At 42.2% G+C, this 23,191-nt stretch overlaps 1 protein-coding gene across 1 annotated transcript in view; it reads left to right on the forward strand.

Moving 5' to 3' along the window:
* Positions 1–23,191, forward strand: part of LOC139415103 (mannosyl-oligosaccharide 1,2-alpha-mannosidase IA-like) — a 175,099-nt gene that overhangs the window by 59,401 nt on the left and 92,507 nt on the right. Inside the window, exons 3-4 of the mRNA XM_071162916.1 lie at positions 5,639–5,754; positions 19,674–19,754. Coding sequence (XP_071019017.1) covers positions 5,639–5,754; positions 19,674–19,754 — 197 coding nt within the window. The remainder of the gene's footprint in view (positions 1–5,638; positions 5,755–19,673; positions 19,755–23,191) is intronic.

Genomic DNA, 23,191 nt, shown 5'->3' on the forward strand with positions numbered 1-23,191 from the left:
AGAGAAATGTGGCTTTGTATTCAAGTCACTCCATGGCTTGTGTACATTTATGCACAGGCAATCGCATGCAAATACAAACGCACACATGAGCACTCATGCAAACACACACCTTTTCACACAGCGTGCTGTCTGCTGTGCGGTCCAGGAGGCTTGTCCCAGTAATGGGATGAGGATGACCCTTCTCCACTCCTCCTTTCTACTGCGTTTTATAATTGGGCAGGCACGCTTTGCAGGAGCAAAGCCTGCCGGGCTGGTAGACAATAGGTGGAAGGCACGAAATGTAACCCCCCTCATCTCTCACAGAGCCCAGGCTGCCTATTGTTAAGCATTGGGGGTGTCCAATCTATCTGTAAATAAAATAAATAATAAATCAAAACAACCAGTACCACCACATTGTATTTAATCTATTGAAGAAACCTGTATAGGTGGAAGTGAATGGGAAAGTGCCATAGACACATTATTGAGTTTACTTTAGATAACTGTGGAATAAAAGCTTTGGTGAGCATTAGTCTCTTCGTCTGCCTGCCTGACTGGTGCCTGTCCTTTCATCCTCCTCTCCGTGTGGCATAAAAGAGAAGAAATATCGGCCCGCCAAACGAGTGTAGAGAGTTGGCAGTAGGGCTGGGCGATATGGCCAAAATATAAAATCATATGGTGTTTAAAAAATAAAATTGGATGGTATGACTATTTGACAGTATTTTGTTTTTGAATAATAAAAGTTCAAAGTTTGCTTTTTGAGTAGTGCATGACCCTAGGGTGGCAACACATACAGTTAAAGTCAGAAGTTTACATACACCTTAGCCAAATACATTTAAACTCAGTTTTTCATAATTCCTGACATTTAATCAGGAAAAATCCCCTGTTTTAGGTCAGTTAGGATCACCACTTAATAATGTTAATAATGTGAAATGTCAGAATAATAGTAGAGAGTGATTTATTTCAGCTTTTATTTCTTTCATCACATTCCCAGTGGGTCAGAAGTTTACATACACTCAATTAGTATTTGGTAGCATTGCCTTTAAATTGTTTAACTTGGGTCAAATGTTTCAGGTAGCCTTCCACAAACTTCCCACAATAAATTGGGGGAATTTTGGCCCATTCCTCCTTGCAGAGCTGGTGTAACTGAGTCAGGTTTATAGGCCTCCTTGCTCACACACGATTTTTCAGTTCTGCCCACAATGTTTCTATAGAATTGAGGTCAGGGCTTTGTGATGGCCACTCCAATACCTTGACTTTGTTGTCCTCAAGCCATTTTGCCACAACTTTGGAAGTATATTTGGGATTATTGTCCATTTGGAAGACTCATTTGCGACCAAGCTTTAACTTCCTGACTGATGTCTTGAGATGTTGCTTCAATATATCCACATCATTTTCCTCCCTTATGAAGCCATCTATTTTGTGAAGTGCACCAGTCCCTCCTGCAGCAGAGCACCCCCACAACCTGATGCTGCCACCCCCATGCTTCACGCTTGGGGTGGTGTTCTTCAGCTTGCAAGCCTCCCCCTTTTTCCTCCAAACATAACGATGGTCATTATGGCCAAACAGTTCTATTTTTGTTTCATCAGACCAGAGGACATTTCTCCAAAAAGTACAATCTTTGTCCCCATGTGCAGTTGCAAACTGTAGTCTGGCTTTTTTTATGGCGGTTTTGAAGCAGTGGCTTCTTCCTTGCTGAGCGACCTTTCAGGTTATGTCGATAAAGGACCCGTTTTACTGTGGATATTGTACCTGTTTCCTCCAGCATCTTCACAAGGTCCTGCTGTTGTTCTGGGATTGATTTCCACTTTTCGCACCAAAGTATGTTCATCTCTAAGAGACAGATTGTATCTCCTTCCTGAGCAGTATGACTGCTGCGTGGTCCCATGGTGTTTATACTTCCGTACAATTGTTTTGTACAGATGAACGTGGTACCTTCAGGCATTTTGGAAATTGCTCCCAAGGATGAACCGGACTTGTGGAGGTCTACAATTTTTTTTCTGAGGTCGTGGATGATTTCTTTTGATTTTTCCCATGATGTCAAGCAATGAGGCACTGAGTTTGAAGGTAGGCCTTGAAATACATCCACAGGTACACCTCCAATTGACTCAAATGATGTCAATTAGCCTATCAGACGTTTCTAAAGCCATGACATCATTTTCTGGAATTTTCCAATCTGTTTAAAGGCACAGTCAACTTAGTGTATGTAAACTTCTGACCCACTGGAATTGTGATACAGTGAATTATAAGTGAAATAATCTGTCTGTAAACAATTTTTTGAAAAATGACTTGTCTTGCACAAAGTAGATGTCGTAAATGACTTGGCACACTACAGTTTGTTAACAAGAAATTTGCAGAGTGTTTGAAAAACGAGATTTAATGACTCCAACGTAAGTGTATGTTAACTTCCGACTTCAACTGTATTTGATTTCAATAGGTCTTTCTTCATTCTGATTGTTTTTTACTGTTCAATTCAACTTCAACCACAAATTATTTTCTGCATTTAAATTTCTTCTGCATTACCTGCACTCATTTGAGATAATTTCCACACTGTCACGTAGGGCTGCACGATATGGACAAACAATCTAGGCCTTATTTCTACCCAAATTTTGAAATTGTGATTTGACTTGCAATTTAGAGTGAAACACTTGGGTGAACTGTTGGAATCATGGAAATAGAATGAGTATTCTAATTCTATAGTTAGAATATAATAGTGGGCACTTTTATACAGTGTTAGACATGAAAATTCCAAGGAGGAGTTATTGTGACACGGTAGGAACCAAGGTGTTGATAAGTGTTTCCTAGGGGAACTTATTATCTTTGGCTCTATTTATTGTAGCTAACAACTTCATGTAGCTAACATAGTCTTACTTTGCATATTCCTTTTTGATTTACAAGATATTGTTGCACAAAAAAAGATTTAGGTCTCCACCATCACTGGTATAATCAGTCTGTATAGCTAATTAAGTTTGCTCTGACTCAGTTGTTAAATGTACTAGCTAGTGATTAGTATTAGCGACTAACCAGATTTAGGCCCAACTTGCTAAGAAAAGACGAACCTGCTGTTTGCAGATGTTAGAAGAACAAACTAATAGTGTAATTATAAAATGCTAGTAGATTTATATTGAGCGAAGTAAAAACAGCATTGTTGCCATCAACATTGTTGCATGTGCTGCATTGACCATGGAGAGACTGAACGCAGTCCTTGATTGACGGGGCGGGGCTAGGTCTGTGTGAAATGCAGCATCGAGAGAGAGAGAGAGAGCGGAGAGAGATGACTCAAGTAGCGAAGTAATCTATAAAAATGGACATTACAAATGGCATATCACATTTAACAAAACCCAAACCAGTCTGTGTATCAGTACTGGTACATCATAAAATACGGTATACCGCCCAGCCCTAGATGGCAGGGGATGGGTTCTATGCTAAGCGCTTGGCAACCCGAGCAGGGTTTGATAATTAAAGCCAAGCAGGATTTTATAATTAAAGCATAAAAAGGACCTAAGCCCTCCTGCTGTCAGTCCTCACTGTACTCCTCTCTTTTTTTTATTGTGGCTAATAAATGTTTCCTCTGTCACCATCTGTTGAATGAAAGGTTTACCCCCGAACACAGCACACAACATCTGCACTTCCATTAGCTGCTCTTGTGTTACTAGAAGTGATTCTGACACCTGTTATTGTGCGTATTGGATCTTGTTTAGCTGAGATCCAACACTGGGAGGTTGTTTGGGTCTGATTAGCCAAGTAAAACGTAACTCCAAGATGTACTACTTCACATCAACGGAGTTGAGCGGAGATGAGAGTGGGCGGACTGGAGCCCTGACGTCACATATATATTGGAGTTGAGTTTTAGTTGGCTAGGGTCAGACTTAACCAGACCATGTCAGTATAGGCTTAGTGTCTTAGGTCACTGCCATAAAGCTGAATACAAGGCTTTAACCCTCCAGAGATTTGTTTGATGTATGAATTGGTTTATGGATCTAACAAACACAGCAACAATATAACTTGTCATGCAATAGTTGATCATCACGTGTTTGGATGGAATAACCATCCGTACCCCACCACCACTTAGCCCAATAAAATGAGGTGGAAAACAGAACCTTCAATGGAGAATAAATTGCATACAGGCTACATGTATTTACAGCACAGTCATTCCATTTAGCTTGTTGCTCTTATCTTAATGAAGCAGAAGCAGTTTTAGCTGCACAATACCAGATGAATGAACACGGTGCTCTGTCAGGATGGTATAATGTCATCTAGCTAGTGAAGTAAAGTCTGGTGGCCAAGAGCCTTCCCAAAGCATCAGCCCACTGTGAAAAGACTTAGAAACCCTCGCTAATGTACTCTTTCACTCTGTTTCCACTCTCTCTGCCACAGACATCCTCCTCGACCAGGTAAAACCTGACAGAATAGCCAAAGGTGCTCTGTGAGACTTGTTCATATGCCTGACGTTGCACAGAGATAAACAGAGGTTGCCTGAAGCGATATTCCAGCGCAGCAGGAGATATGCTCCGCTCTTTGAATAAAACAGCACACTTCCAGTTCCAACACCCGGCTGCCCTGGACCTTTCAAATAAAATTTTATTTGTCACGTGCTTCGTAAACAACAGGTGAAATGCTTACTTACTACGGCCCTTTCCAACTATACAGAGCGAAAGAAAAAAAAAAAAAGATAGAAAAGTGAAACTCTTAATAAGATATACGATGAGTAATGATAACTTACAAGGGTTTACTTAATACAAGGGTTACCAGTACCGACTCCATGTGCAGGGGAACGAGGTAATTGAGGTAGATTTGTACATTTAACTAGGAATAAAGTGACAGATAGTAAACAGTAGCAGCAGTGTATGTGATGAGTCAAAAAAGTTAGTGCAAAAAGGGTCAATGCAGATAGTCCGGGTAGCTATTTGGTTAACTATTTAACTAACTAGTTAGCAGTCTTATGGCTTGGGGCTAGAAGCTGTTCAGAGTCCTGTCGGTTCCAAACTTGGTGCATCGGTACCGCTTGCCGTGCGATAGCAGAGAGAACTGTCTATGACTTGGGTGGCTGGGGTCTTGGATAATTTTTAGAGCCTTCCTTTGACACCACCTGGTATAAAGGTCCTGGATGACATTGAGCTCAGCCCCGGTAATATATTCGGCCGTACGCACTACCCTCTGTAGCGCCTTGTGGTCGGATGCTAAGCAGTTGCCATACCAAGAGTTGATGCAGCAAGTCAAGATGCTCTCAATGGTGCAGCTGTAGAACTTTTTGAGGATCAGAGGACCCATGCCAAATCTGTTCAGCCTCCTGAGGAGGAAGAGGTGTTCTAGTGCCCTCTTTACAAATGTGTTGGTGTGTTTGGATTGTGATAGATCCTTAGTGATGTGGACACCGAGGAACTTGAATCTCTCAACCGATTCCACTTCAGTGAATGGGGGTGCCTAGACCCTCTGTTTCCTGTAGTCCACGACCAGCTCCTTTGTCTTGCTGACGTTGAGGGAGAGGTTGTTGTCCTGGCACCACACTGCCAGATCTGACCTCCTCCCTATAGGCTTTACCTCTGGTCTTAATCACAGAACCATGACTCTGACTGTGCTGTTGTTCCACCAATACAATATGTTGCTATGAGAGGAAAATATGATGTTAGTCCTAAAGGCTTTGTTTTGTTTGCCTTCCCAGGGAGCATAAAAGGAGCCACCATCGTGGATGCTCTGGATACCCTGTACATCATGGAGATGTTTGAGGACTTTGACATGGCCACAGAGTGGGTGGAGAAGAACCTGGACTTCAACGTGGTGAGTATAACCATTATACATAAAACACCCATTGTCTGCTAGCTAGTAGGACCATAGAACACCCATTGTCTGCTAGCTAGTAGGGCCATAGAACAACCATTGTCTGCTAGCTAGTAGGACCATAGAATACCCATTGTCTGCTAGCTAGTAGGACCATAGAACACCCATTGTCTGCTAGCTAGTAGGACAATAGAACACCCATTGTCTGCTAGCTAGTAGCACCATCGAACATCCATTGTCTGCTAGCTAGTAGGTCCATAGAACACCCATTGTCTGCTAGCTAGTAGGGCCATAGAACAACCATTGTCTGCTAGCTAGTAGGACCATAGAATACCCATTGTCTGCTAGCTAGTAGGACCATAGAACACCCATTGTCTGCTAGCTAGTAGCACCATAGAACACCCATTGTCTGCTAGCTAGTAAGACCATAGAACACCCATTGTCTGCTAGCTAGTAGGACAATAGAACACCCATTGTCTGCTAGCTAGTAGGACAATAGAACACCCATTGTCTGCTAGCTAGTAGGACCATAGAACACCCATTGTCTGCTAGCTAGTAGGACCATAGAACACCCATTGTCTGCTAGCTAGTAGGACCATAGAACACCCATTGTCTGCTAGCTAGTAGGACCATAGAACAACCATTGTCTGCTAGCTAGTAGGACCATAGAACACCCATTGTCTGCTAGCTAGTAGCACCATAGAACACCCATTGTCTGCTAGCTAGTAAGACCATAGAACACGCATTGCCTGCTAGCTAGTAGGACCATAGAACACCCATTGTCTGCTAGCTAGTAGAACCATAGAACACCCATTGTCTGCTAGCTAGTAGGACTATAGAACACCCATTGTCTGCTAGCTAGTAGGACCATAGAACACCCATTGTCTCCTAGCTAGTAGGACCATAGAACACCCTTGTCTGCTAGCTAGTAGGACCATAGAACACCCTTGTCTGCTAGCTAGTAGAACCATAGAACACCCATTGTCTGCTAGCTAGTAGGACCATAGAACACCCTTGTCTGCTAGCTAGTAGAACCATAGAACACCCATTGTCTGCTAGCTGGTAGGACCATAGGACACCCATTGTCTGATAGCTAGTAGGACCATAGAACACCCATTGTCTGCTAGCTAGTAGGACCATAGAACACCCATTGTCTGCTAGCTAGTAGGACCATAGAACACCCTTGTCTGCTAGCTAGTAGAACCATAGAACACCCATTGTCTGCTAGCTAGTAGGACCATAGAACACCCATTGTCTGCTAGCTAGTAGGACCATAGAACACCCATTGTCTGCTAGCTAGTAGGACCATAGAACACCCTTGTCTGCTAGCTAGTAGCACCATAGAACACCCATTGTCTGCTAGCTAGTAGGACCATAGAACACCCATTGTCTGCTAGCTAGTAGGACCATAGAACACCCATTGTCTGCTAGCTAGTAGGACCATAGAACACCCTTGTCTGCTAGCTAGTAGCACCATAGAACACCCATTGTCTGCTAGCTAGTAGGACCATAGAACACCCATTGTCTGCTAGCTAGTAGCACCATAGAACACCCTTGTCTGCTAGCTAGTAGCACCATAGAACACCCTTGTCTGCTAGCTAGTAGGACCATAGAACACCCATTGTCTGCTAGCTAGTAGGACCATAGAACACCCATTGTCTGCTAGCTAGTAGGACCATAGAACACCCATTGTCTGCTAGCTAGTAGGACCATAGAACAACCATTGTCTGCTAGCTAGTAGCACCATAGAACACCCTTGTCTGCTAGCTAGTAGCACCATAGAACACCCTTATCTTTTTACTTTGATTAATTTATCCTTTATTTAACCAAGGAGGTCACATTGAGATTTACATGTCTTTTCCAGGTGAGCCCTGGCCAAGCAGCATTCATATAGTTCCATATGAGAAAGAACACAACATAAAACACAACAATGAATGGAAGTTAAAACAAAGAGCTTAAAAGAGCAGGATTATAAACGTGCAATTTGTGATCAGCAGCCCTCTGATCTGTGATTTTAAAATGTATCAATCGGAATAAAATTATTTAGTTCCAGGTCCTTCTGCAAAATTTCCAAAATTATGGGCCAGCAAAACTGAAAGCACTCTTACCAAACTCTGCTAGTAAGTCACCCACTGACATTCACAAGGACAGGAGATCTACAATCTGATTGGTTAGGCGGACCCCACTGTAATCAGCATGGAGAGAATACAGGGACACTCAAGGTGACTCCAGGTAATTGGGCCTTGATGAAGTGCTCTGTTTCAGACAGAACAGTTAAAGTACTCGCCTGGAAGAAACCACTGTTTAGAGTGGCATATGTCTGTAGAAGTGGACTGAATTAAGTAACCTTGATTCCACTGTGTGGGGTAGGGAGAAGGAGAGAGCACTTAACTCTGATACCTTCTAATCAGTCAATATAGACCTGACTCATCAGTCTGAAGGTAATGTGCTTTAGGAGCTAAGACTTTGTGGGTCTGTCAGGTAGAACACATTGCCTTTCTCAAGCCATTCGCTGTCTCTTCCTGTCTCTAATATTAAACAATACAGTTTTCCCTTCAGACAACTCCCACACATGGAAATGAAAGAGATGTCTAAAACTATTTGAAAAGTCTGTCTCTGACATTGTCACACTAATTAGAAAAACTTTGCAATCCACCATTATTTATATACCTATGAAATGATGATATTGACAATGGTGCTCACTAGTGCTTCTGGACCAAAAGTTATCAATAATGCCCAAATAACCCTGTAAATCAACTCCCTAGTCTATTGGAATGCAATCATTTGTATTTGCATAATGCCTTGCACCACTCTCAATTGCATTTGATCAACTCTAATGCAACTCTAATCTAGTGTAAACTCAGCATTGGTCATGCCTCAACAATTTGTGATTTCTTAGCAAGTTATTTTCTTGGTTTATTTTACGTCAATAAAAGGAATGGCCCCACTTGAGAAATGTCAAACTGCAATTTGTGCAATTTTAGTATGTGAACAACTGAACCATCCCATATCCCTATAATGCAATTTTGTGATAAATTGAATACCAGAGATTATAGGGAAGGTTATAGCACAAGGAAATGTGATGACTCATCAAATTAAAAGTTGTTGACAAACTTTTCCACTTGTACCGTTATTAAGCCTAGTCTCTGTGTGAAATGATTGTTCAATACTAGCATGGATTAAGGAGGGGTGGTGATGGCGCTGCAGAACTTGAGGTTAAAAAAAAACACCTTCAGTCCTTTTACTTTGATGTCTCCTCTGCCTTCTTAGATCTTGCCCATGTTGGGGAACCAGATTCATTATTTATTCCCCTTGGAGAACCCTCTCGTTAAGAAGCACTAAATTCTTGTCCACCCTTATGCTTTTCTAACGGAGGGAGAGAGAGAAAATAGCATAAGTGATCAGAAGCTTTCATAAAGAGTGTTAACAAACTTTTAATTGAAAGGCTTTGGCTTCACTGCCCTCCAGCAATTCCAACAATAAAGGAGCCTACAAAAGCCCTGGTGGACCAGGCATTAATATTCACTTTGTCTTCTGAATACAGAATCATCTAAATCAAAGATTGATACAACCCCCTCCTCTCCAGCTCCTCCCCTTGCAATATTGTCTTAACATGGATGGAGTGGTCTGGTTTTCCATTTGGCCCTCCATCCCGCCTGACTGTGGTATTAGTGAGGAGCCATGACTGGAATACTGAAAGACAGGAGCTAACCACTGCATCTCCTGATGCCTCTGTTCAATACAGATTCACTGGAACAGGGGAGATGTCTCAGAGTTTAATGTTCAGGTTTCAAGACAAGGTCGTGGGGATCCCTGAATGACACTTGTCTTGATTATCTAGCCAATTGACATTGACAAGCAAGGCATTGGTAATTCAAGTATTGCTGAGCTCCCCCAGTCTTTGATTCATGTCATGCCCTGTAAATTGATTTTAAAAAGTATTTTATTAAACGAAAAGCCCATCCGTTGTAGGCTAGCCACTGCCTTGCCCTCTGAACCAGGGTCCCTCTCCTGCCATCGCTCCTCTTTGTGTGTTACACTTTAATAGGCTGTGCCCCAGCGCACCCACTCACTCTGACAGACGAGCACGACGGATAGACAGACACACAAGGTCAGAATATAAAGCGGGTCTGGTCAAACACAACACGCTAACCAGCTCGGACTATAATGGCCAGGGACAACTTTTCTTTCACTCTCCCATCACTCCTGCCGGGAAGAGATGAAGAGCGAGAAAGCAAGCAAGCCCCTGGTGCCCATCTTTATTTGCCTCTGCCTTGTGCCTAGATGCTTTGTGTTGTGGGCTGCTGTGAAAGGCAAGGCCAGTGCAGGAACAAAGGCAGAGGTTATGTATTATGGAAGGGCCCTCGCTCCACTTTCAGCCTGAAGGCAGGATCTGTGTAATGACTGCACAGCCTTGCTGGACATCGGCCTGCATGCTAACAAAAGGGAGACATTTTCTAGCCAGAGGTTTGAGGTAGATGCAGCGCAGGTAGATCCTGTCGCTCTCACACACACGCACACAGGCACAGCATCAGCGGATGAGTATTGCTAAGAGTCTTCTGACAGCTGATCCACAGACATGGCAGCATGTTATTTGTGTAGCAGTGTAGCCAGGCTTAGTAAGTGCATTTGTGCATCATCTCCAGTAGTCTGTTTTCACTGCTGCTCTTTGTGACCTCGCAAGGGCTTCCTTGAGGGGATTTTACTGTCAGAGTATTACTGTTGTTGTCATTCACTGCCATTGCTCTCAGCATTGTGATAAGAAGGAGCTCAGCTATACAGTACCTTAGCTCTAGAACCTCTACACTAGGTTCTATCAGAGAGTAAGCTGTTGCCTACATCTCTGCTTCTAGCTCCTAAGCAACTTTGCAGTATTTTAATTTTGTGTTATTTCTTACATTATTAGTCCAGAATTGTTTTTGTGTTATTACATACTGTAATACAGCAGGATATCAGAGTGGCGGTAACTCACCAGCATTGCGACTAGGAATACGACTTTCCAGAATTGTATCCTTTTGTTCGTACCCCCCAGGGCAATTGAAATTAATCCAGAAGCTGCTCCAAAACACTACCGGCTGAGAAGAAGCATTCGGAGTGAACTTCTAGTCCGACTCAGGAGGAGTGCACACCATCCACAGCTTCTGAGCATATTTCTCACTAATGTTCATTCTCTGGATAATAAAGTAGACGAGCTCAGGCTGAGGATCTCCTTCCCGAGAGACATCAGGGATTGTAACATACTCTTGTTTCACAGAAACATGGCTCTCTCTGAATATACTGTCCCCGTCCATACAGCCAGCTGGATTCTTAGTACATCACGCAGACAGCAATAAAGAACTCTATGGGAAGAGGAAAGGCGGGGGTGTATGTTTCATGATTAACTACACATGGTGTGATTGTGATAACATACAGAAACTCAAGTCCTTTTGTTCACCTGACCTAGAATACCTCACAATCAAATGCTGACCGTATTACCTCTCAAGAAAATTATCTTCGGTTATAGTCACAGACGTGTATATCCCCCCTCAAGCAGATACCATGACAGCCCTCAAAGAACTACACTGGACTTTATGCGAACTGGAAACCACATATCCTGAGGCCGCATTTATTGTAGCTGGAGATTTTAACAAAGCACATTTGAGGAAAACGCTACCGAAGTTCTAGCAACACATTGACTGTAGTACTCGCGCTGGTAAAACATTGGACCACTGCTACTCAACTTTTTGAAATACCTACAAGGCCCTCCCCCGCCCACCCTTTGGAAAATCTGATCACGACTCCATTTTGCTCCTCCCTTCCTATAGTCAAAAACTCAAACAGGAAATACATGTGCTAATGTCTATTCAACGCTGGTCTGACCTATCGGAATCCATGCTTCAAGATTGTTTTTTGTCAAGCAGACTGGGATATGTTCCAGGTAGCTTCTGAGAATAACACTGACAAATACACGGATACGGTGACTGAGTTCATCAGGAAGTGTATAGGAATTGTTTTACCCACTGTGACTATTAAAACCTACCAAAACCAGAAACCGTAGATAGGGGGCAGCCTTCGCGCAAAATTGAAAGCGCGAACAACTACATTTAACCATGGCAAAGTGACTGGGAATATGGCTGAATACAAACAGTGTAGTTATTCCTTCCGTGTAAGGCAATCAAACAGGCAAAATGACTGTACAGAGACAAAATGGAGTCGCAATTCAACGGCTCAGACACGATACGTACACTACCGTTCAAAAGTTTGGGGTCACTTAGAAACGTCCATGTTTTTGAAAGAAAAGCAAAAATATTTGTCCATTTTAAAATAACATCATATTGATCAGAAATACAGTGTAGACATTGTTAATGTTGTAAATGGCTTTTGTAGCTGGAAACTGATGATTTTAATGGAATATCTACATAGGTGTACAGAGGCCTATTATCAGCAACAATCACTCCTGTGTTCCAATGGCATGTTGTGTTAGCTGATCCAAGTTTATTATTGATCATTAGAAAACCCTTTTGCCTATGTTAGCACAGCTGTCAACTGTTCTGATTGAGGAAGCAATAAAACTGGCCTCCTTTAGACTAGTTGAGTATCTGGAGCATCAGCATTTGTGGGTTCAATTACAGGCTCAAAATGTCCAGAAACAAAGGACTTTCTTATGAAACTCGTCAGTCTATTCTTGTTTTGAGAAATGAAGGCTATTCCATGCGAGAAATTGCCAAGAAACTGAAGATCTGGTACGATGCTGTGTACTACTCCCTTCACAGAACAGCTCAAACTGGCTCTAACCAGAATAGCAAGAGTAGTGGGAGGCCCCGGTGCACAACTGAGCAAGAGGACAAGTACATTAGAGTGTCTAGTTTGAGAAACAGACAAAATAAGTCCTCAACTTCCAGCTTCATTAAATAGTGCTCGCAAAACACCAGTCTCAACGTCAACAGTGAAGAGGCGACTCATGGATGCTGGCCTTCTAGGCAGAGTTGCAAAGAAAAAGCCATATCTCAGACTGGCCAATAAAAAGAAAATATTATTATGGGCAAAAGAACACAGACACTGGACAGAGGAGGATTGGGAAAAAGTGTTATAGACAGACAAATCTAAGTTAGAGGTGTTCGAATCACAAAGAAGAACATTCGTGAGACGCAGAAAAAATGAAAAGATGCTGGAGGAGTGCTTGACGCCATCTGGGGACTGCATTTAGAGTTTTTTGAGGGAGAAAATGCCTGAGTCAGTCTGAGCCCAGGCTGTTGCGGTGACCACACCGGCGGTCACGAGTCTTGAAGGCAGTCAAATTTCACACGGTCGTTCCACATGACCGCTCTGATGCTGGTGTTGGTCATTACTAGACTACAAACTTGCTAACTGCCTGGTACTCAGCACTCCATTGTCCCTCTAATCACTCTGACATCAATGCAAGTGTGATCAAAAAAGTAATCAAACACTTCATGAGAGCCCATGAGCTCATGTTGCGTAACATGTCTTTAGGCTCATTTTGTAACACCATGCCATTATTATTTCAATTAAAAACCATTATTTATAACCTTGTCAATGTCTTGACTATATTTCCTATTCATTTTGCAACTAATTTCATGTATGTTTTCATGAAAAACAAGGACATTTGTAAGTGACTCCAAACTTTTGAACAGTAGTGTATATGGCAGGGTCCACAGACAATCACGGACTACGAAGGGAAACGTCACGGACGTCACGGACACTGATGTCTTTGCTTCCGGACAAGCTAAACACCTTCTATGCTCGCTTTGAGGATAACACAGTGCCGCCTACGCGACCCGCTACCAAGGACTGTGGGCTCTCCTTCTCCTTGGCCGGAGAAGACGTGAGTAAGATATTTAAGTGTGTTTACGGACATATTCAATCTCTCCCTATCCCAGTCTGCTGTCCCCACTTGCTTCAAGATGTTCACCATTGTTCCTGTACCCAAGAAAGCAAAGGTAACTGAACTAAATGACTTAACGCCCCATAGCACTCACTTCTGTCATCATGAAATGCTTTTAGAGGCTAGTTAAGGATCATATCACCTCTACCTTACACCCTAGACCCACTTCAATTTGCTTTACGCCCCAATATTTACACAGATAATCGCACTGCACACTGCCCTATCCCATCTGGACAAGAGGAATACCTATGTAAGAATGCTGTTCCTTGACTATAGCATTCAACAGCATAGTACCCTCCAAGCTCATCATTAAGCTCAGGGCCCTGGGTCTGAACCCCGCCCTGTGCAACTGGGTCCTGGACTTCCTGAACACAGGGACCCCACAAGGGTGCGTGTTCAGTCCCCTCCTGTACTCTCTCTTCACCCATGACTGCGTGGCCACGCACGCCTCTAACTCAATCATCAAGTTTGCAGACAACGCGACAGTAGTAGGCCTGATTACCAACAATGACGAGACAGCCAACAGGGAGGAGATGAGGGCCCTGGGAGAGTGGTGCCAGGAAAGTAACCTCTCACTCAACGTCAACAAAACACAGGAGCTGATCGTGGACTTCAGGAAACAGCAGGGGGAGCACGCCCCTATCCACATCGACGGTACCGCAGTGGAGAAGGTGGAAAGCTTCAAGTTCCTCGGCGTACACATCACTGACTGTCCACCCACACAGACAGTGTAGTGAAGACACCTAAAACCCTCACAAACTTTTACAGATGCACAATTGAGAGCATCCTGTCAAGCTGTATCACCGCCTGGTACACGGCAACTGTACCACCCGCAATAGCAGGGCTCTCCAGAGGGTGGTGCGGTCAACCCAACGCATCACCTGGGGCAAACTACCTGCCCTCCAGGACACCTACAGCACCCGATGTCATCAAGGACATCAACCACCCGAGCCATGGCCTGTTCACCCCACTACCATCCAGAAGGTGAGGTCAGTACAGGTGCATCAAAGCTGGGACCGAGAGACTGAAAAACAGCTTCTGTCTCACGGCCATTAGACTGTATAGGCTGCTGCCCTATATACATAAACTTGGAATCACTGGCCACAATAATAATGGAACACTAGTCAGTTTAAGAATGTTTAAATAATGTTTACATACGGCATTAATCATCTTATATGTATATACAGTATTCTATTCTAATGTATTTTAGTCAATGCCACTCCAACATTGCTCAATCTAATATTTATGTATTTCTTAATTCCATTATTTTACTTTTAGATTTGTGTGTGTATTGTTGTGCACTGTTGGAGCTAGGAACACAAGCATTTCGCTACACCTGCGATAACATCTGCTTGATATGTGTATGTGACCAATACAATTGATTTGATTTCATCATTCCATCCTTCCATTCCCTCAGCCCATCTCAGCTATTTTCCCTAGTGTCTTTTGTAATTTTTCAGTGGAAGAGGAGCTCATTCATTTAACATAGACAGGGAGTATAATTGATAACATTATAACATCACATCTGATTCAGGTTGAAGTTAGGCCTGACTAGAGTTTTCAGTAGATGGTCATGATACGGAGGGCTGTGGGTTGTCACATGGCTGAAGAATGAATGGTGTTCAGTCAGACACTCACCCTACTTTACCACCCTATTAACAGTGAGGGTTTAATGAACCATGGTTCAGTACAGCCAAGTTTGGCCCCGGTGTTTATGAAGTCTTCCATGAAGACATTGCATATTTACACAAACAGCAGCAGGACCTCTTCAGACATTGGAGAATTCAACAATGACTCCTGCCAAGATACCGTGTGTGAGACTGCTTTGGTTTCACTGTAATAGATGTAAATTCAAATTGTGCAACCTGTAACATCTGGTCTGAATACGTTGAGGTTGTCAGTTTAAGTTGTTTTGGTGGTCTAGATTTGATCCCTTTTTACGGAGTTCACACGCTTTGTACAATACAGTACAATCACATTTTGATGTTCTTTGTGTATTATTTTTTTTACCTCATCAGTATCCTTAACTTTCCATTTTGTGGAATTGAACCCTGGGTGCAGTGCAGCAGACTGTCATGAAATCCTTTTGATTCTTTGGCTTCACTGAAGTCCTTGACTGAGGGCCAGAATAGCTCTCTAATGTCTCTTAGAGTGGAAAGCACCCCAGCTACATAGAGCAGTGTCCTCAGGAGAGTTCAACCCCTCCTCAACAGTTCTTATTTCCACTGAGGTGTGCCAAGTCATTCGGTTCATAGTCAGGGGAAAAACACTTAATTCCAGCAATGAAAAATGCCTTCCCCCATTTAAACAACTGCCACCTGTCAAAATGTTAAGTCATTAACACACCATTGATAATGCAAACAGAAATATGATGAACTTGGGTTTCACAGTCCACAGGTTTGGACTAAATACATCAGATTTAATTATAAGGTTGTCTGCTGGCCTGCTGTTAAATTAAATTGCCTGCCTGTCACACGTTCTCTACTATTGAAGAATATAAGTTACAGAATCTCTCCGGACCAGATTAGTTTACTCATGATAAAACTGTAATTGAAATACAGAGTCATGCTACGCAGAAGCCTTTGTATGGGAAAATCTAAGAGATAAAGCTTTACAATTCAACATAAAAAAGACATGTTTACAAATGTTCTGTTGTTTGTCCCAAAACAAATAGTCTGCAGGAAACAAATAACCCATGGTAAAATGAGGGCAAAAAAGTCTTAACTACTGATATTTCATTGTTATTCGGTATAATTACCATGTGTGGTCATTGAGCCTCTCTCCCCCCCATTAGGAACGGAAGTTTCTCATATTGTGGAAAGATAAAGTTTAGTCCAATGTAAAAAGCACCATTTTTATTTAAAAATGTTTTATGTGGTACACTCAAAGTAGAGGCAATAACATGAACATTTCCTCTCAGTAAAACCTCAAGGAATAAGCACATAATAATATGATTAACTTAAGTATTTGATGGCCACTCTACATGATCTATCATATAAAGCTAAGGGCTGGAAGTTAGAATGAGGTTATGAAAACCATCATTTCTCAGTATTAAAAGAATAGCAATTTATCCTGGATAGACAGGCTCCACATGCTTCTTTTCAGAGTAATGACAATCTACATGAGGAATGGGTAATAAGCCTGCCTATTCCAATGGAGAAAACCAAGCCTTGGGCCCTTCGAAGGGAAATGGGCTGAGTGCAGGTCTGTGTTTGGGCAAGACGGTGTTCCATACCAGGAAGGCATCTCATCACCTCTTCATATTGCTTAAATTTGTTGGTGGCAACTCACGCTTCCCAGCTTGACCTTGAGATGAAATAACACACGTAAATTGAACCCAGTGTGGGTAGTTTCTGAATTATAGATAACTTTTCCCAGTGTTGTTTAGCCTCAGCTCTGTGTGAGCTCTGTGGAAGTCTGTTCTCTGACAGACCCTCCTCTTTGTGTTCTATTTTAACTATGGGGATAGTGGACCACACTATTGTATCGATACAGTTGGTTAAATGTTTGTTGTTGTAACATTAGGTAGTTGACTCTAAAATGACACTTTTTGATCACTTCTCTGATGTACTGTACAGAGTCCTCTGTAAAGTCATGGGATAAGGATGTTGATACCTCAGTGGGTCCTCAGCTATAGCCCACATCTATATACATTTTATTATTTAAAAAATTGGTGGGACCCAATCATTCTGCTGGTGCCACCAACTGAAAGAGTTAGTGTATGTCTGCAGTGTTTACATTCAGTGTGTGATGCGAGGATATTCCTACTAGAGGTCGACCGATTATAATTTTTCAACGCCGATACAGATTTATTGGAGGACCAAAAAAAGCCAAAAAAATGTATATATTTTTATATATATATTTATTTATTTATATTTATTTATTTGTAATAATGACAATTACAACAATACTGAATGAAAACTTATTTTAACTTTAATATAATACATTAATAAAATCAATTTAGCCTCAAATAAATAATGAAACATTGTTCAATTTGGTTTAAATAATGCAAAAACAATGTGTTGGAGAAGAAAGTAAAAGTGCAATATGTGCCATGTAAGAAAGCTAACGTTTAAATTCCTTGTTCAGAACATGACAACATATGGTGGTTCCTTTTAACATGAGTCTTCAATTTTCCCAGGTAAGAAGTTTTAGGTTGTAGTTATTATAGTAATTATAGGACTATTTCTCTCTATACCATTTGTATTTCATATACCTTTGACTATTGGATGTTCTTATAGGCACTTTAGAATTGCCAGTGTAACAGTATAGCTTCCGTTCCTCTCCTCGCCCCTACTTGGGCTCGAACCAGGAACACATCGACAACAGCCACCCTCGAAGCAGGGTTACCCATGTAGAGCAAGGGGAATAATTACTCCAAGTCTCAGAGCGAGTGACGTTTGAAACACTATTAGCGCGCACCCCGCTAACTAGTTAGCCATTTCACATCGGTTACACCAGCATAATCTCGGGAGTTGATAGGCTTGAAGCACAGCGACGAACTGCTGGCAAACGCACGAAAACGCACGAGCCTGCTGGTGCCTACCATCGCTCAGTCAGACTGCTCTATCAAATCATAGACTTAGTTATAACATGATAACACACAGAAATACGAGCCTTAGGTCATTAATAAGGTAGAAGCCGGAAACTATCATCTCGAAAACAAGACGTTTATTCTTTCTGTGAAATATGTAACGGTTCCGTTTTTTTATCTAATGGGTGGCATCCATAAGTCAAAATATTCCTGTCACATTGCACAACCTTCAGTGTAATGTCATAATTACGTAAAATTCTGGCAAATTAGGCGGCCCAAACTGTTGCGTATACCCTGACTCTGCGTGCAATGAACGCAAGAGAAGTGACACAATTTCACCTGGTTAATATTGCCTGCTAACCTGGATTTATTTTAGCTGAATATACATGTACAAAATATTACAAACACTAGCAGCCAAGTAGATTGGTCACGAAAGTCAGAAAAGCAATAGATTAAATCGCTTACCTTTGATGATCTTCGGATGTTTGCACTCATGAGACTCCCAGTTACACAATAAATGTTCCTTTTGTTCCATAAAGATTATTTTTATATCCAAAATACCTCCATTTGTTTGGTGCGTTATGTTCAGAAATCCACAGGCTCGAGCAGTCACGACATCACAGACGAAAATTCCAAATAGTATCCGTAATGTCCACAGAAACATGTCAAACGTTTTTTATAATCAATCCTCAGGGTGTTTTTAAAATATATAATCGATAATATATCAACCGGGACTGTCGCATTTTCAATAGGAGAGGGAGAGACAATGGCTGCCCCACTCTGTTGCGCAAGCAAAACTCTGCGAACACCCAGCTATCCACTGACGCGATGTTATCTTTAATTTTTCCTGAAACTATGTCTAAAGACTGTTGACACCTTGAGGAAGCCATAGGAAAAGTAATCTGGTTGATATCCCTTTAAATGTAGGCAAGGCATCCAATGGAACAGAGAGCTTTCAGGAAAAACAGCACTTCCTGACTTGATTTTCCTCAGGTTTTCGCCTGCATTATCAGTTATGTTATACTCACAGACAATATTTTGACAGTTTTGGAAACTTTAGAGTGTTTTCTATCCTAATCTGACAATTATATGCAAATTCTAGTTTCTGGGGCTGAGAAATAGGCAGTTTCAAATGGGTAAGTTTTTTTTGTTGCCAAAAACGAAAATCCTGCCTCCTACACTCAAGAAGTTAACTGACTTGCCTAGTTCAATAAAGACTAAATAAAGGTGTAAAAAAAAATATGGCCAAATCGGTGTCCAAAAATACAGATTTCCGATTGTTATGAAAACTTTAAATCGGCCCTAATTAATCGGCCATTCCGTTTAATCGGTCGATCTCTAATTCCTACCCTGTGTACCGCCTGCCAGCTGCTGCCTGGTGACTCAGCAGGTTGAATACTCCTAATCATGTAACCTTTGTCTCACTCCTCCCCCTCTGTCTCTCTCTCCATTCTTCCGTATCTCTATCTCTCCATCTCTCTCCTTTGTTTGTTCTCTCTGCAGAATGCTGAGGTCTCTGTCTTTGAAGTGAACATCCGGTTTGTCGGAGGCCTGCTCTCTGCCTATTACCTTTCTGGCAAAGAGGTATGTACCTAACTGTGAAAACTCTGCTGGTGCTGCCCAGAACTACTGCTATAACTCAATGAGATCTGATACATGTCATAAGGAAAAGAGGACATAATTTATTCCATCTGCCACAGTTTGATAGACACCATGTTAGTGGAGACAATTACATTGAGATAGCTGCCAATAGTTGAACAACCATTGCCCCTAGAAAAGAGTGACGTGAGACTTCAGAGAATTGTATTGCTGCAATGTTGGAACAGTGTTATTCCAAAGTTTCTGGAAGTTGTACCGTCAAAGAGAGGTGAGAGCTTTGCTGCCTGCCAATCTCTTGAGTGCAGGACAGTCCTTCAAGGAGATGTAAAGCTGTGAAATGTATCAGGGGTTTAGCCAATCTCGTCTGAGAGGAGATCTGCTAACTCTGGGATTTGTGTGGGACTGCAGTTCTCTCACATGGTCAGGAAACAATCTCTTAGGAACCAAACCCCTTTTCCCATTCAGCTTTTGTGACTCATATCAGATCTCTATTTGTCTGCATGCAGTCAGAGTTTTTTAAATTACTTTCTCTAATGTATGGTTGGAAAATAAGGTCAAGTCATAGATCCCACCAAATAGACTCCTCCAGTTGAATTCCAGCAGATATGAGGACTTTTCCAACCAGAAAATCTATGCTTTTTCTCTCTTCATTTCAAAAGGTTTTTAGGGAACTACTGAACCTTGGTTCCAAGCTAAGTGGCTCTCATAAACAGAACAGCAGTAGCAACACCAAAGTGGGAGAAAGACACTTAGAAGTTCAATGAGCTCAGCAAAAGTATATGAAGAGGCCCAATCTAAAGAGAAGCATAAAAAGAAGCTGATCTTTGTATCCCCTCTTTTTGTATTCTGTGGATGCTCACTGTGGATGCTCACTGTGGATGACTTATTATCAAATATTTATAGAATTACCAAGTCTGGAAACTCATGAGTTCTAAACGGAAATCATTTCTGTCTCTTACACATTTTTCTCTGCAAGAGGTTTTTAATAAAATGGAGAGCATACTGCAATTATTTCCCCCCCACACGCCGCAGAACTGCGTTTTAGGTTATGAAGCCATGCATCATTCTGAAGGATGCTGTTTATCAAATATTGCCAATTATTTCAGAGCAATTATCTAATTTAATATAATTTCCCTCCAATTAAGGTAAAATGGTATGAAATAGGTCCCTCTTGAGGGTTTATGCAAGTCATACTACTGGAGAGTGAGGTTGACAGTAATTCTTTACCTTTTAACACCAGGCTTCTCCAAATAGCCCTCTGTTGACAGACACCAGAAGCAGACAGGGTTTTGAGTGTATTAGTTCCCTACAGGAATTCTCAAGAGTTCATTGTGCTTCCCATCATTTTGTTCTGACTGAGAGACATTGGGGGAATGTTTCATCAGCTTACAGCATGCACTGTAAAAAAGCTTGCATATTGGCTTGCTATTGAAATTCCCTGTACTAATGAATATACAAAGAACATGGCAATGTGTTATGTCCAGGACTTGCACACAAAGCTGCATTGTAATTCATTGTAATGAGACCTCGTATTTTCGCTTCCATTCATATTAATGTGATTTCTGAACTGTAAAATGTAGATGAGAGGAGCTTGAGGAGAGGCAAGTCACACCGTTAAGCACAAGCAGCAATGGAAGTAACAAGGAAGCGTGCTTCACAGAAGCAACTACAATGAACCACCTTTGCTGGTTCTTTTTTTTACAGTTTGGAGAGTGGGGAATATGTAATTATGTACCTGGTGTATGTATTATGTTAAAGTCCTCTCTGTAAGAGCGACTATATTCTGAGACAGAAATCCACAGGACTAAAAGGGCTTACAGTAGGTAGATGTACCAGCTAGTTCATTGCATATTGTTTTCAGATGAGTGATTGCCAGGGGAATGCTAGTACAGTAGTGACGCATCATGCGGTAAGACTATAGGTTCTAGAGGTTTGTGGTTAAAATAAGCACTTTTTTTTGTTCTTCTTGGATTGGCAAGCCTGTCCAACGCAGTTTTTCATCATAACAACGTGATAAGCATGTCATAATGCTGCTTTCTAGTGCTCTGCAGCTTAACCTGGGCAGAACCTAGTCCTGATTTACACAGGGAATAGGGTGTTTGACTTACCACCATAGAAAATAATGTCCTGGTATGCAGAGCTTGGAAATAGTGTTATTGACAGACATAACAAGTGTACCAGGTGTGTTTATAGTATTCTCCTTTGTTGTATTCCAACACCTGTACAGTGAGGCTGTGCCACCTCCCAGCAGATTGGATCCATTTCCTCCTCTCTAAAACTGAGCGTACTGAGCTCTGCTCACCTTTTCATCCTCTGAGAGGCGGACCCATTGATGTGAGACTTAGAACCTGAGTCCAGGGAGCTCCTCCGAGTCCTGCAGCAGAAAGGAGAGGGAGTCAGTTCTGTACGCCCAACCTGCTTTAAGCTGCTTTGAGCAAGACAATGGAGGCCGAGACACGTGCAGGAAGCCGGGGGGCGGGTGGTAGGGGAGATGGGGCCTGGTAGGCAGCCTCTGAGATCTCTCCCTGGCTTCAGTGATGGCCCCTGCCCCTTTCGCTTGGGTGGAAGTCAAAGTGGGCCGGACCCTTTGATAAAGAATGAATCAGTGAAACTAAACAGATGCTTGGCAGTACAGCCACAGCCCTGCATACTGGTCAGGCCCGTCCCTGTCGGTCAGCCAGCCCTGAGACGACAGATTGGAGAGCTGAACACTTGTTCACCATCATGACGAAGGGATGAGGAAGGAGCCATAAATAGCCTCCCCTCCTGATGTGCTCATTGCGGCCGTTGTCCGCACCACATACCGCTTAATGTACTGCGAGATCAGTTTTACCAGGACCTTCTGGGAAAAAAGCTATTGATGCAGTGGAGTTGTTTACCATTCATAAGTTGTACTGAAGTGAAGGCCACCTGGCCCCCGGTCACCTCTGATTTAGACCATGGCTGTTTTTCTTCCTATGAGTAATGGATGGGGATTAATACAGGGCTGACTTAGACCTGCTGTTATTTACAGCTGTACAGTTTTCCATTACCTGACGTGTTGCTGAATGGGATAGGCTGATCTGTCAGAGCAAAGCACTTAACTCCTCAATGGATCAGATATTGATTTCCGGAGCCATAGGTAATTTTACATAACCGACCGAAGCTATTTGGGAATCAGAAATGAATGGACTGGATGGACCCCAGAGTTTTAAAAATCCATTCAGAGATTAGGGACAGCACAAAAACTCATACACGCTCATACCTGATTACTGTGACAATCTTACGCTGGGGATATTTTTATTATCTGGGATCTTACGTCAATCAGAGTCAGGAGAAGGTTATTGAGGTGTAATCCTCTTCTCTCCCTCTTACTAGTGAAGCTTACATATACCTCTATACACCATGGGTATTTAGGCTCTAATGGCTGAAGTAAGCACTGA

This window comes from Oncorhynchus clarkii, chromosome 8, assembly GCF_045791955.1.
Source record: "Oncorhynchus clarkii lewisi isolate Uvic-CL-2024 chromosome 8, UVic_Ocla_1.0, whole genome shotgun sequence".
Classification (NCBI taxonomy): domain Eukaryota; kingdom Metazoa; phylum Chordata; class Actinopteri; order Salmoniformes; family Salmonidae; genus Oncorhynchus; species Oncorhynchus clarkii.